General features: G+C 42.1%; 1 protein-coding gene across 2 annotated transcripts in view; it reads left to right on the top strand.

Moving 5' to 3' along the window:
• Nucleotides 1-5,149: 5,149 nt before the first annotated feature.
• FRK (fyn related Src family tyrosine kinase) overlaps nucleotides 5,150-13,807 on the top strand; it is a 79,891-nt gene continuing 71,233 nt past the window's right edge. The window contains exon 1 of one of the 2 annotated variants that reach the window (XM_045572964.1): nucleotides 5,150-6,032. In XM_045572964.1, the coding sequence (XP_045428920.1) occupies nucleotides 5,686-6,032 (347 nt within the window). In that variant the 5' untranslated portion in view covers nucleotides 5,150-5,685. The remainder of the gene's footprint in view (nucleotides 6,033-13,807) is intronic. The other variant, XM_036414964.2, reaches the window with a different exon arrangement.

The following is a 13,807-nucleotide window of genomic DNA, read 5'->3' on the forward strand; positions in this document are numbered from 1 at the left end:
AGGAACTAAAAAATTTCAAAAAGAAAAAAATTATTATTTTGGCAGAAATGGACAAAGAAGGCCTAAAGAAGGTGTGGGATTTTTCTTCACACCTGGAATCGCAGGCAGGAGTCTCTTGAGCTCCGAAGGAATACCAACCAAAAGAATGGCAAAGGAGGCAGGGTCAGAGGTGGAAATAGACAGACTTATTGGGAGACACAGTAAACCAATTTGTCAGAGTGGGAGGGCTAATGAAGGCCATAGTGGAAGGGGGATGTTGAAAGGATACATCTGATAAAGACAGAAGAAAGTACAAATTCTTTAGCTTTAAATTCCAAGCCGTATCTACCAGGCAATGAGGACCTGTTGAAGGTTATTATGTAGTTGAATGATTTAAGAAGATTAAAATGATGGCAGTTTGCTATAAGGATGGTAGGTGGAAAACTGGTTTAGGAGGTTAGCAAAGGAATTCAATATCCAAGAAACAAGAGAGGAAAAAAGGGGAATGCTAGGCAATATACAGAAGTCACTCCTTTTGTGACTGTAGACAATTTTCTCTCAATTGTGAATTCTTGCAAGTGTTTATCTCACCCCAATGGCTTCCTTCCCTCCCTCTCTCCCTTCCTCCTCTTACCTCTTTCCCATCTTTCCTCCTCCCTCCCTCCCTTCCTCCTTTCCTCTCCCCTCCCTCCCTCCCTCCCTCCCTCCCTCCCTCCCTCCCTCCCCCTCCCTCCCTCCCTCCCTCCCTTCCTTCCTTCCTTCCTTCCTTCCTTCCTTCCTTCCTTCCTTCCTTCCTTCCTTTTTCTTTTCCCAAATTACTGAGTATTTGTTGCTTTTGTACTGGACATTCATTGTTCCCTGAAAATGTTGAGAAGGAAATGTCAGGGTAAGAATGTCCAAACCAGTAGAGAATTTTTATGAATTTATTTGAACCAAACTGACAGCATATGGCAGGAAGAAAGATCTCAACTTTTCTAAAGAATAGCAGTTCCAAGTTTCTTTTATGCATTTGGGGAATTGAGGGATTACATGAAGGTGGGAGAGAGAAAGGTAGGGATTGGATTACAGATATCAACTGATGGTCGATGGTCGTTGCCAACAGGAATCCCCAATTTGGGTGTGGTGAAGAAAGAAACATCATTCAGTGCAAAACATCAACTGTGATGCAGCAGGGTTGTGAAAACTGCATGGCTACGGAACAGTGTTGGGACCAGGCAGCTCTGGGCCAGACCCCTCTCTGGTTAGACAGTTCTGTTGTGCCCTTGTTGGTTAGTTCTCCTCTGCTCTGTGCCAATCTGCTTTGTCCTGCTCTGTTCTGGCAAGACATTTTTGGCAGTTCAACTCTACATGGGAAAACATAGTCTTCCGAGGAGAAGACTCCCAAAGCTAGAGGGGAGCGGGTTTATATGGACAGGAGTCCACACCCCTGATTGATCCATTCTCATGCAAATGAGGACTCCAAATCCTCATAGTCTGACTAAAAGGTACTATCCTGATTGGCCAGAATAGAGCTGCTCTAATTGGCTGGAGCTGTACAGTTGATTGGATGGGGAAAGTCTGAATCCTAGTGTTTGAAATGGGATTCCAAGAACCCTTTTATAAGGGCTGGCTCCGATGGCAGAAACACAGTGCAGGCAGGCAGTTCAGCACAGAGCCTGGCAGTCCAAGGCCAGCTTCTTCGTGAAGTGCCATTTGTGTGAGAGGTCCCCAGGTCCCTCTGCAAAAAAATGACTGCCAGGTTCTGTTTTTAAAAATTAGAGTCTGGTTAGCCACTAGGAGCCCTTCTCAGTAGGTGTCTGTCTTCTCAGGGTGTACACAAGATAAACCCTGCTCCCTTGGAGGTGGTTATGCCTCGGAGGGGTATGAAGAAAAGGATTACTCTGGCATTCCAAAAGTGTGTTAACCTAGATGCACAGGAATAGTGGACAGGACTTGCTTAAGGCACAGATAAACCTTTGACAAGAAGACTTCTATGCCTGGGGCGTGACTGCCCACCATCACCTATTCCAGTTAGGAATTTCTGATCAGATCGCTCTGGGAGGTTACTTTCTATCACCGAACTTGTCAGTTTTGCTACAGAACTCTTGATTCATCCCTAGGAATTTCATTTTTTCCTGGGGAAGTCAAACAAGGAAGAAAACCAAGTGGGATTCAATAGGCAAACAAGTGGAAGTGTGCACCAGGCTTTTGTGCACAGAGGGCCCCTGATCTATTATAGCCGAGAAGGGGCCGCTTGAACCCAGCCTGGGATACCACAAGGAAGTCACTGGGAAGTGGGTGAAGGATGAAGGCAAGGTACAGAGGAAGGAGGGTCTGCAGTTAGGTGGTGAGCCTGCGTTATAGGACACGGGTGCAAGAGCGAGGGCTGTGAGGTGAGAGAAGTTAGCAGGGCCTTGTGTGTCCAGCTACAGCTTTTAGGTTTTATTCCAAGCATGTTGGAGGTCCCTGAAGAACATTGCATGGAAGAATGACCTCAGCTTTTCTTTAAGGCTCATGCGAACGGAAGAGTACCTACAATCTTAGGATCTGGAATCAGATTGAGACGAGGGTGTTACTCATGGTTCAACCAGTTGGTGGTTGTGTGACCTTGGACAAGTTGCTTCACTTCTCTAAGCCCCAATTTTTTTCTTCTTCTCTAAGCTTAAAAAAAAAAAAAAAAAAGCTACCTTTAAAAAAAAAGTATTGTTTTTATTTTCGAGAATTAAATCATCTATCATTCGTAACTTTCTTTTTTAAAATTTATCTTTACTGTTGAAAGTATTTACAATAGATGTCCTTTTTCCCCAATTTCCTTTTACCCCCTTCACCCCGCCCCTCCCCAGGCCTTCAACACTATTGTCTGTGTCCATGGGTTATGCACATATACACACAAATTCTTTGGTTAATCTCTTAGCACAGTGCCTGGCTAATAGAAAGCCCTCCAAAACTGATAGCTCCTCTGACGAATACACATATGACCTCTGGCACTGTTATTACTGTAAAAGCAGAGTGGTGTGCAAGATGAGTCAGAGATATGTACCTGGATAAGCTGAAGGAAGGGAGACCAGTTCGGAGGTCTCTGGGGTAATCTAGGCAAGAATATTCCTCTATTTTTTTTTTGGTCCAGTACCCAGCTATCATCCAGAAGGAAAAAAAGTTGTGGAAATTGTGGAATAAGTGACAAGAAAGACTGAGCAAAATGTGATGATTGATTGGCTCAGAGAAACAAGGGATAGAATAGAAGACAGCCACCAGGCTTCAAGCTTGGGTGACTGCAGAATTCTGATATGATTGACATCTGGGAACCCTTTTTCTTCCCATCCTTTGGCTTAGCTTTCTCGAGCCGTTGCTCTCCCAACATCTTCAGATGGCCAGCCGCTTTTTCAATCTCATTTGCGCTGTGCACGTCTGCCGCTTCTTCTGTCTCCAGAATTCCTTGTCCCAACTACACGGCGGGCATGTCTGAATTTAGGACCTTCACATCTTTGAAGTCTCAAACTCCACTTACACATTGGTGTTGAATACATCTCTTTAATGGCTTCCAAATATTATTTCATTTTCAGACCATGTGGATATCTCTGGAAAAAAACTTTAGCATCTCTGCCCCTGTTCAGGAACATTAATAGAGTCCTGTGCTTTAACAATTAATATTGTGTTCGGAGCAAAATATTTCTCGGGCTTCTCCATATTGTAGAATTGCTACTTCCTGTTTTGAATATGGAATTCTGTTTTAGGTCCCAGGTGACAAACAACAGCAAACACACTAAAGTGACCCAGCCTTTGGCCTTGTCCTTCCTGCCAAATTGGTGCTTCTCTGACTCTCAGCACAGTGGGAGAAATGTAAGAGGGTGATGTGAGACCTTGTTCTAACCCCATGGTTGGCAAACTGCGGCTCACAGGCCACACCTGGCTCTTTGGCCCCTTGAGTGTGGCTCTTCCACAAAATACCATGGCCTGGGCGTGTCTATTTTGAAGAAGTGGCGTTAGAAGAAGTTTAAGTTTAAAAAATTTGACTCTCATAAGAAATTTCAATCGTTGTACTGCTGATATTTGGCTCTGTTGACTGATGAGTTTGCCGACCACTATTCTAACCAAATGATCTGTCCACCCTACAGGCCTGGTTTTAGTAGAAGGTGGGGAGGGGGGCCATGGTTCTTTCATTATCTTTCTTTCCTTTTTTTTTTGTTTCTTCTGAACAATTGCCTGGTCACTAAAAATGCCTTACAGACAAAGATCAGGAATTTTGAGGTTGTCCTGGGGGCCAGATTCTCCATCTGAAGGCTCTGCCAATGGTTAGAGAGATTGTTTTTAAGAGAGAACCTTTTAAATCAATGTCTTACACCAAAACACGTGACACATCCTGGAGCGTGCTGTGCTCTCTACCAGTGAAACAGCAGCATGCTGAGCCGTCCGCCCAAACTCACTGCCCAGGTGTCCTGAGGATCCTGCATACACATGTGAGCTGCTGCCCTGAGCTAGGGGAGGAGAGCAAAACCCACTGCTGAGGGGATTGCATCCTGGTCTCGGCTGCATTAGGTCCCGAGTGCTTGCTGATGAAGTTGGTAGGATCTAGTGTATACCTACTCGGAAGTCAGGGTTTCCTGACTCCACAGCAGCACATGCATTCTACCCTTTCCCTCCACCGTCACCTACTGTGTGTGTATGTGTGTGTGTGTGTGTGTGTGTGTGTGTGTGTGTGTGTTTCAGAAATAGTGCACGAGAGATAGGAAGCTCATTGTCTCTGTGGGAAAAAGCAGTTTTGGGTTCTCAATGTTTTAGTCAGCTGCTTTCATACTTTTCCAGACTAAATAGACCTGAGGCTATTAAAACAGGTTCATAGTGACCAAAAAAGGGACTTTCCCAATTGCCCTTTGCTCAGTAACAAATCCTAAACACTTGAATTTGCCTTTTGATGGCCCCGAGTGGCCACATAAGCCTCCCCATCTTTGGGGCGGGCAGGGCAGAGGGAGTCTCTGTCCTTAGTGTCCGTGCTGGGTTCCCAGTGAGAGAAGAGCACCTTGGCTGGCTGCTTGTCCAGGAAGGGAAAGTGGGGGGAGAAGGGTGGCAGTTGTGGCAGCTGCTTGCCGAGTTTCACTCCCTGAAGAGGGCGCTGGTCTCTCTTGGGTGTGGGAGAAGGGAGAGGTCAAGAGGACTGGAATGCTCACTTAGATCACCTACCAAGAGAAACCAGGAAGTCAGAGGAATTATTACAGTCTGTTCAGAGCTCAGGATGTGAAAGGCAGGAGCTGGGCTGGCTGGTTATTCATTAGCAAAGAGGAAAGAGCACCGGGGTCAGGACTGGTCAAACTACAAAGACAAAGACGGACCTGAAGTAGGGAGAGAGCTCCTGGCAAAGGCGAGCTGTGGAGTTAACCTCTCTCCCCCCTTCACTTTGTCTTGGGACAAAAGGCAAAGGTGACTATTTCCTCTTCTCAGATGCTTGTCTACAGAGAGGCCTCTGGCTCTGATTTTCGTTGTGGGATTCCTAAGCGGACAAGAAGAAGGGGCATCTCACCACCAAGCAGCCACCCAGCTGCCACTGTGCGCTGCTGCGAGATAGCAGCCACCAGCAGGCGGGCGGGTCTCCCCAGGAGGCCAGGTGTGCCCCGCAGGCTGGGGAGCCGGTGCTGATTGCAGGGCTGCGGGCCGAAGACACAGCCACCGTGCAGAGACAAAGGGGAGAGGGAGGGAACTCTCCCCACCTCTCCCCGACGGGAGAGCAGCAGCATGGGCAACGTCTGCCGGAGGCTCTGGGGGTACTTGAAGCCCTGTCTCCCCTGCTTCGCCCAGGAGACAGGCAAACAGGTGGCGCCTGAGCGCACAGAGAGCCCCTGCCCCCCGGAGCCTCCCAGGCCGCAGGGCTCCTACTTCGTGGCCCTGTTCGATTACCAGGCACGGACCGCAGAGGACCTGAGCTTCCGTGCGGGCGACAAGCTCCAGGTCCTGGACGCTTCCCACGAGGGCTGGTGGCTCGCCAGGCACTTGGAGAAAAGGGGCGTCGGCTCGGGCCAGCGGCTGGAGGGCTATATTCCTTCCAACTATGTGGCCGAGGACAGAAGCCTGCAGGCAGAGCCGTGAGTAGTGCAAACACACACTCTCATTCTAGTGTTCTCTGAGGGTGGGGAGTGGATATGCCTGCCTATCTGCAACTCTCTCTTTTCCAAAGAGCTGCCTAGGAGCTATGAGGAAGTCCCTGGAACCTTCTCATGGAAACACACCTACCTCTTGTACAGCCACAGGCTCTGCATCTTCGTCAACATAAAAAAAAAATATGCCTTGAATGCCCAGCTTTTTCCTTGGCTATAAAATAAGGCACTTAAGTGCATTTATATTTCACTACTATGATTTCTGTGGTCTTATGTATGTTTTATCCTTATTGTAAGATAGGCCATTAGAATAAACACTATACTATGAATAGTAGTGCCTCGAACCCATAACGTACTAAATTTAAACTTGTTCAATTCATTTCACTGCGTAGGGCCTCTGTTTCCCCATCTGTAAGGTCTCTGGAGTCGCCCAGACCTCCGGATTACCTGATGTTTTATGTGTAGTGGTTCAGCTACATTCATACTTGACATACTTGAAGAAAGCCTGTGGAAGACAAGCAATTAAAAAAATGACCATGTTCCAAGGTTCAAGCACAGTGTATTTTCTTATTTAGAGTCTCCTTAATAAACTGAACAAAAACCAACTAAAACGTGGCTATATTTCGATTCTCAGAGACTATCTGTAGCCAATAATACTCTTTCCCTCTGCAAGTAACTCCTGATCCCTCCTCTTGGCGTTAGTTCTCAGCAGTGTTCCCACGTGTCATCACTGTCCTGGGTCTTCACGTGGGCTTCCCTTCGAATCTTCCGTCCACCGGAATACAAACGTGATGCCCACAGATGCTGCAGCTGTGCCTCCTGGCCAGCATGGGCCACTGGTTTCCTTCCAAGCGCACACCGTGGCCTGTGCACCCAGGTCACTAATGAGGGTTCTTGCCATCCAATAGCTAAACTTTGAGACTTTTAGTGCAGGTAGTTGTGGTCTCTAGAATACTACTTCATTTCAAGTGGAAGTGACTTTATCTTAACAGTCTTCTGAGAGAGGGTGCCCCAGTGGCCCGCACAGTGACTTCATACCTGGAAATGGTACAAAAACTGACTTCCTTTAAAGTCTCTCTTCACTGAGTTTTTCAAACATTTTCTTCATTTGCATTTCTTATGAATACCGTTTTTGTTTAAATGATTTTTAAAAAAATGTTTGTTTGTCTCTATAGACACATATATCCTGGTGTTACTTTTTGATGAATAAAAGTCAAGCATCTCGTCAAACTGATGTTGTCAAAGTAGATGCAATGTTCTATAAGATAAAGCAGGACTAATTTTTGTTAAGCACTATTATGTCCTGGTCAGTTCTTGATGCTCCTAAGGAAAAAAAACAAAACAAAGAAACACAAACACAAGATTTTGCCTCTATTAAGTCTGTCCGGTTAACTCAGAAAATCCCCATTTGGGTTTTCTGATTGCTAGTACCACAGTGAGAATCTATATGGTAAATAAAAGTCAGAGCAATCTTTGGTTTTTTTGGTGAATCGCAACTAGGTTCAAACACTAGTAGTATAGAGTTTTAATTGAAATATAATGCTGGCTACCCTTTATGAGTCTGGCTTTGTCGTGACTTAGCTGTGTGACTTTGACCCCTCTGCCTCAGTCTCTTATCTGTAAAATAGGAATAAAAAAGATAATTTTTCCCCTAGGGTCATTATGTGACATAAATGAGATTATTTGCAAGGAAAGTGTGCGCCATAGTGACACTGACACATAGTGAGGGCTTGTTATTTATGATTTAGTTGGGCAGCTCCTCCTGCCTTGTTTACATGGACCTTATGCCCCCATGCTAGCCTCAGCTCACATGCTGAGCATCTTCCAGTGTTCCTCCCGCCCTTTCCCTCGCCCTTTCCGATCTTGGGCTTCACATGGGCTGGCTATTCTCAGGCCTGCAAATCTCTCCCTGCTCTTTTTTTTTTTTCTGGCCAGCTCTCCTGGATCCTTTAGGTCTCACACGGTTTGTTCCTCACTCCCTGCAGCCTTTCCTGACATTCTGGACCATTTTAGGTGCTCCAGCTTAGAAGCCTTAACCTCCTTTGTCTTTATTGCTTATTTGTGTTCTGCATGACTATAGGCTCCGATGTGGTAGGTGGGAAGGGCGGCCATTCATTGCCTTGGACCCCCGAGTTTAGTGTGTTGCCTATGCCTAATCAGCACTCATCAATGTTGGTTGGGTAAGTGAATAATGAAATGAGTGAATGCTTATCTACAAATCTCAGGTATTTTAAAGAATAGCTGACAGAGCCATCTCTTTTCTTCAACTGTTCCTCCCTGAGTTGCTTTTGACTGAGTTTCCTCATTTAAAGGCATATGCTTTTTGCATTATTTTCTCAGTGAATTGTTCCTGCCTTAACTCTTGGTTAGACTCATAGCCATAATAGTTTCATTTCCAGGCTCCCAGAAGTTAGTGACTCTAATTCACTCCTGGAGAAAATACTTAGGGGTCACACACACATTCAAATATTCTTTGTACTGTAGAATGAACATGGAGCCAGGAATAGATTGTGAATCTCACTGAAGTGGTATCTAACCATATTAGACATATTAAACTATACTTGTGGTTATATTTAGAGGAAAGAAAATACTGGTGTGAGATTTTAAATGGACAGAAAATGCAAACCAAATTTACAAAATTAATATTATGGGTCAGACTTGTAAATTCAGTTTTTGTACTCAACATGCATAATTTCAAATTATTACACATATGAGATAATTTTCAGGGTGCATTTGTTGAAAGTTTGACAATTTTACTGAATACTGAATGAATAGATTTTCAATTGTACAGTCTAAAACATTACCCAACAAAATAATTGCATGTTCTTTTTACTGGTTTTCTTACTAATTAGCTGATGATTTTTTTTGTAGCATGCTCTGACTCCCATTTTTAATGGGCATCCTTAGCCCTGAAAGGATTGGGCTAGTTTTTCTGGGGAAGGTAGTTATGCAGATTAATAGCAGCTTGAAGACCTGCTTATAGCTTTTTCCCTGAATCCTGCAACTTTAGTATTAGTTTATGTGGGTATTTCTCTGAAGATTAATGTAATAGAAGAATTTTGCTAAAACGCATAGATGCAAATGTAGAACACGTGCTCTATATTTCTCACCTTCTTGCTTATTTGGCTCATTTTGAATGCTATAATAAACTATCTCTTGTGCAAGATCTTTTTGTCATGATGCCATTTTTTTTACAAAGTTTTTAAAGCTAGATTTTCTTATATTTAAAATGGAATTAACTTCGTTTTAGAATCTTTAATATTTTTATTTCTTATTTTTATTCATGTGGTATATTTTATACTGCATTTAAATTCAGACTAGGTTTTTCAGTTAGAGATTTTAAAAATCAATACTGTTCCTTTTTAAGGGTAAAAAGAGAATGCAATTCAAGAAGTACTATTAATGCCTTGCCAGTGTGGCTCAGTGGTTGAGCATGGAGCCATGAACCAGAAGATCATGGTTCTATTCCAGATCAGGTCACATGTCTGGACTGGGGGCTTGATACCCAGGAGGAGGCATGCAGGAAGCAGCCAATCAATGATTCTATTTCATTATTGATGTTTCTAATCTCTCTGTCTTCCTTTCTTTTCTGAAATCAATAAAAACATATTTTTTGAAAAAGTACTATTATTAAGAATGTTTGCAATTTTAGAAATGTTATTAATAAGAACTTTTGAACTTTATATTAGATATCTAATTTGAAAGGCTTTTAGAACCTAATATCAAAATAAATGTTGCCATTAGTGCAAATGTTTCCTATCACATTGTTGCCGTGTGCTGGGTGATTCAGAAGAATCCGATATGGCTTCCATGAAAGACCAATATTGTTGATAGGCTTAATGTTACTCTCATGCTATTCTGATTCTTTTGTTACTTTTTTGCCATTTTTGAATGTTAACACTTAACACATATCAAGATTCCCATTACAGGAGGAATGTAATCCTAAAAGCCTGAGAATTGTGCTGCTTGCACAGTCACTGCCAGGAAGTCATCTTTGGAGGATGCCTGTGTCATTTCTGTGAAGTAAGACTCAGGCCACTGTCTCCACAATCTCTTTGCATTTCCAGTCATTGAAGAAGATAGAGTTTATGAGATTCCTGTATTAATTCAATACCCTTTTTGCATATGTTTACTTTATTAACGGTACTGATTTTTGTATAGTGAGAGATACCAAAATGTAAAAGGCAGTGTGTCTTCTCTAGAAAATTTTATGCCCCCTGGAGGTAAGACTGATACCAAAAATGTATGTCACTGTCCTTCAGCCACCAACCACCAAGAACCCACTGTAGTGGTTTATTCTTCATTGCAGGGAACATGCACTATGAACAACAGCGGAGCATCTCACAGTAAGCGTGCGTTAGAAAGGGTGCGTCACAGCATTTGGGGGTATGATTTGGGGGAGGGTTTAAAGAAGCAAGGCTTTGCTGTAGACTGGTTGCTGTCAGGAAGTGACAATTAGTATAAGATCGGATATTATAGTTTGAGATTAAAGCTATAATATAATTGGTAAAGAAACAGCAGTTACTTGTATTAACCAAGGTGAATGAATGTTTAGGCACTTTTGTGGTTGGACAATGTCCATGTTTTTGTGGGTGTTCGGACTTGGTTAAGAATGATCTGATCTTGTTTTTTGATCTGTCATGCTCACAAAGGGTCCTGTCTGTTGTTGCTGTTTTTTGGGATTGTTTATGTTCAACAGGGAACAGCAAGGCCTCGTCATAAGTGCCAGGCCAAATCCCGAATGTTAGGGGCTGCTTTTCTCTTTTTGGGCTAGTAAAACACAGATGCTGATGAATGCTATAAGAGTAGCACAAAGTGTCTGTCAGATGCATGTAGTTAAAAAATTGGTTAATGATGAATGAAAAACACACACACAAATACATGGATAAATGTGTGCAAAGATAGGAGAGATCAGTTCTGGTTTAGGAAAATCACACTTGTTCAAGCTCACATGACCCTCTTCCAAGAAGCTTTTTCTAATCTTCATAATTCATTCTCAAGATTTTGTGTTTCTTGGGAGTAGAGCTGTTAGTTAATAATGACTGATGTTCATTAAGGGCTTACCATTGCACTAGTCACCACACAAACAACTTCACTTGTATTACCTTATATATTACAGCCTTATGAAGAAGATGTCTTTATTACCTCCGTTTATAGATGAGGAGACTCCAGCGAGGGTAGTTTAAATAATCGGCTCAAGGCTACACAGCTAATAAATGATGGGACTGAGAGTTGCTTGCTTCCAGCCTGCCTCTAGTGCTTGTACTTTTATCATATAATGGCTAGTTGTAAAATTTGTATCTTTCACACGAGACTGTGAAGTTTCCTGTATCATGTCTGGAAACCTATTTAAGACGGTGTTTCTGCTCCAGAGAATTTACAATCTCAGGAGGTAAGACCACTAGTTTCCTCCTGAAATTATAAATTTCCTGTAGTGGAAACATTGTTTTATTCAGTCTTACTCGGTGAGTGCTTTTAACAGTAATTGGACAATTTAGTACAGGTTGTTGAATATGGAGGATGGGAAGTAAAAGTATATTCAGGGATTGGTAAATTGCATGGTTAGTTGAAGTATTCATGGAGGGAGCAATGAAAAATAAATCTGGAAAAAGAGGTGGGGACAAGTATTTGGCAAGTCTTCCAGGTTAAAGAGTTTGGATTTTGTCTGATAGGAAATAATAATACATGGAAAGCAGATCTTTGAAAGACTGTGATGATGTGGGAATGAATTGGGGAAGTGAGGAGCCAGGCAGGAGTACGGAAGTGGAAGTAGTTCTGAAGTAGCTCCGCATGAGGTTATAAGGGTTTAATTTTGGCCTGCTTAAAAGAAAAAAAAGAAAAGAAAAAAAAAGCAAGCAAAAAGAAGAGTAGGGATTGGAACAATCTCATGAATGAAAATCAGAAAGACTCAGAGAAAGGAAAATAATTAACTATTTTTAAGTACCTTTGATTTGCTAAGCATACAGAAATATATACATGAGCTAAATTAATTTTTATAATAGCCCCGCAAGGCAAGTTTTCTTATTACTATTTTAAGAGTGAAAAATTGAAATTCAAATGTAAATAAGTGTAAGAGTATTTTTATCTGGTAAGTAGATGTAGGAAAAGAAAGAGAGGATTAAAAAAATATGTGACTTGAGACATGGTGAAATGTTAAAAGGAATATACATTTCATAAATAACTTTTGTTGGGGCTTATGGTTGAGTGCAAAGACAATACATTCATTTTTCAGCATGTTGAGTTTGAAGTATTAGTACTTCATCTCAAAGAAAATGTCCAGAAGAAACTTAAAAATATAAAAAACAGGGCAAAGAAACAAGTCTATTTTATAAAGGTGGAATTTGGAAGGTATTTACACAGAGGTGTTTATAGATGCTACAGGAATGTAAGGACCACAGAGTATTGTAGACGTCAGAGGAGTATAAGAATCATAAAGTGAGAAATAAGAAACAGGAGAAGGGACCAAAGATCAACTCTGAAGAAATGCCCATAGTTTAGGTAAGTGGTTTGTATAGGCTGTAGTTAAGGCCCCGTTTGTTCATACCTCCTTGCATCGATACTCTTTGGCACTCTCCTCTCACACAAACTCTCAGTTTGGCCAAGTGATTTACTTTGGTTAATAGAACAATATTCACTGTGACAAAAACAGAGATTGAAAATAACTTGCATGTTGGGGCTACCTTACTTATTGCTTTTAAAGTTATGCAACTACCATGAAAAAAAACAAGCAGATCTCCTGGAGGATCAGAGGCCATGTAAGGAAAGGACAGTTTGTCCCAGCTGACTCACTAGCTAACCACAATCATGGTTGAGCTCAGCTAAGATTAGCAGAGCCCATCCCAATTTGCTCACCTTTAGATTCACGAATTAACAAAGTAGTTGTTATGAAGCAAAACCCAATTAATGCAGGGAAGACAAAGAGACACTGAAGAAACAATGAAGAAAAATTCATAAAAGTAGAAATAAAGAACAACTTTTTCAAAATAAGAAGATAGAATTTTGAGAAAGAGATTTTAGATCAAATGCCAGAGAAAAGTCAGAGGTTGAAGAAGAGGGAAAGACCATTAGATTTACTGGAAGATTACTGGTGACACTTAAAAGCAGTGTCATAAAGTAATTATGGAGGATGGCATGCAGTAAAGAGATGGAGTTGCAATGGGGAAGTTTATATTCTGCCCTGGGGTCTGGGTTGAGCCATAGAAAGAGTGTTGTGTGATAGGGCTCTATACATGGAACTTGGGTTGGTCCCTGAAAAGAGTGTGAGGTCAGTCCAAAGGACTAGGTTTGTTTGGTTGGGTTTTCAGAAGGTTTTATCCTCTCTAGGGAAGTGGTCAGCAAACTCATTAGTCAACAGACTGGCAAACCATGGCTTGCGAGTCACATGTGGCTCATGAGCTGCAGTTTGCAGACCACTGCCCTGGGGGGTTTGGATATTTGGTATTTGGAGGTTGGGGCAGAGTGAGAATAGGTTGAGGGTTCATCTTTAGCACAGTTTGACCTTTCCAAAATCATTGAAAAAATTAATGTCTTTTGCTTGGGTGCTATTCTCCTGAGTTTTGGGGTCATTTATGTAGAAAGATCGAGTTAAGTTCCAGGTTTTAAAGTAGAAGCAGCAAATATATGTATTAAAGAAGTTTGTCTGTGAAGGAGAGGAGCCATCATAATCACAACTTACTTAGAAATATGGAATCACTTTAAAAGGTGCTAAAAATACTTAATACTTAATTATATACATGGCATTTACATTTTCAATACTTCTTTTC

Source organism: Pipistrellus kuhlii, unplaced genomic scaffold, assembly GCF_014108245.1.
Source record: "Pipistrellus kuhlii isolate mPipKuh1 unplaced genomic scaffold, mPipKuh1.p scaffold_m20_p_5, whole genome shotgun sequence".
NCBI classification, from domain to species: Eukaryota; Metazoa; Chordata; class Mammalia; order Chiroptera; family Vespertilionidae; genus Pipistrellus; species Pipistrellus kuhlii.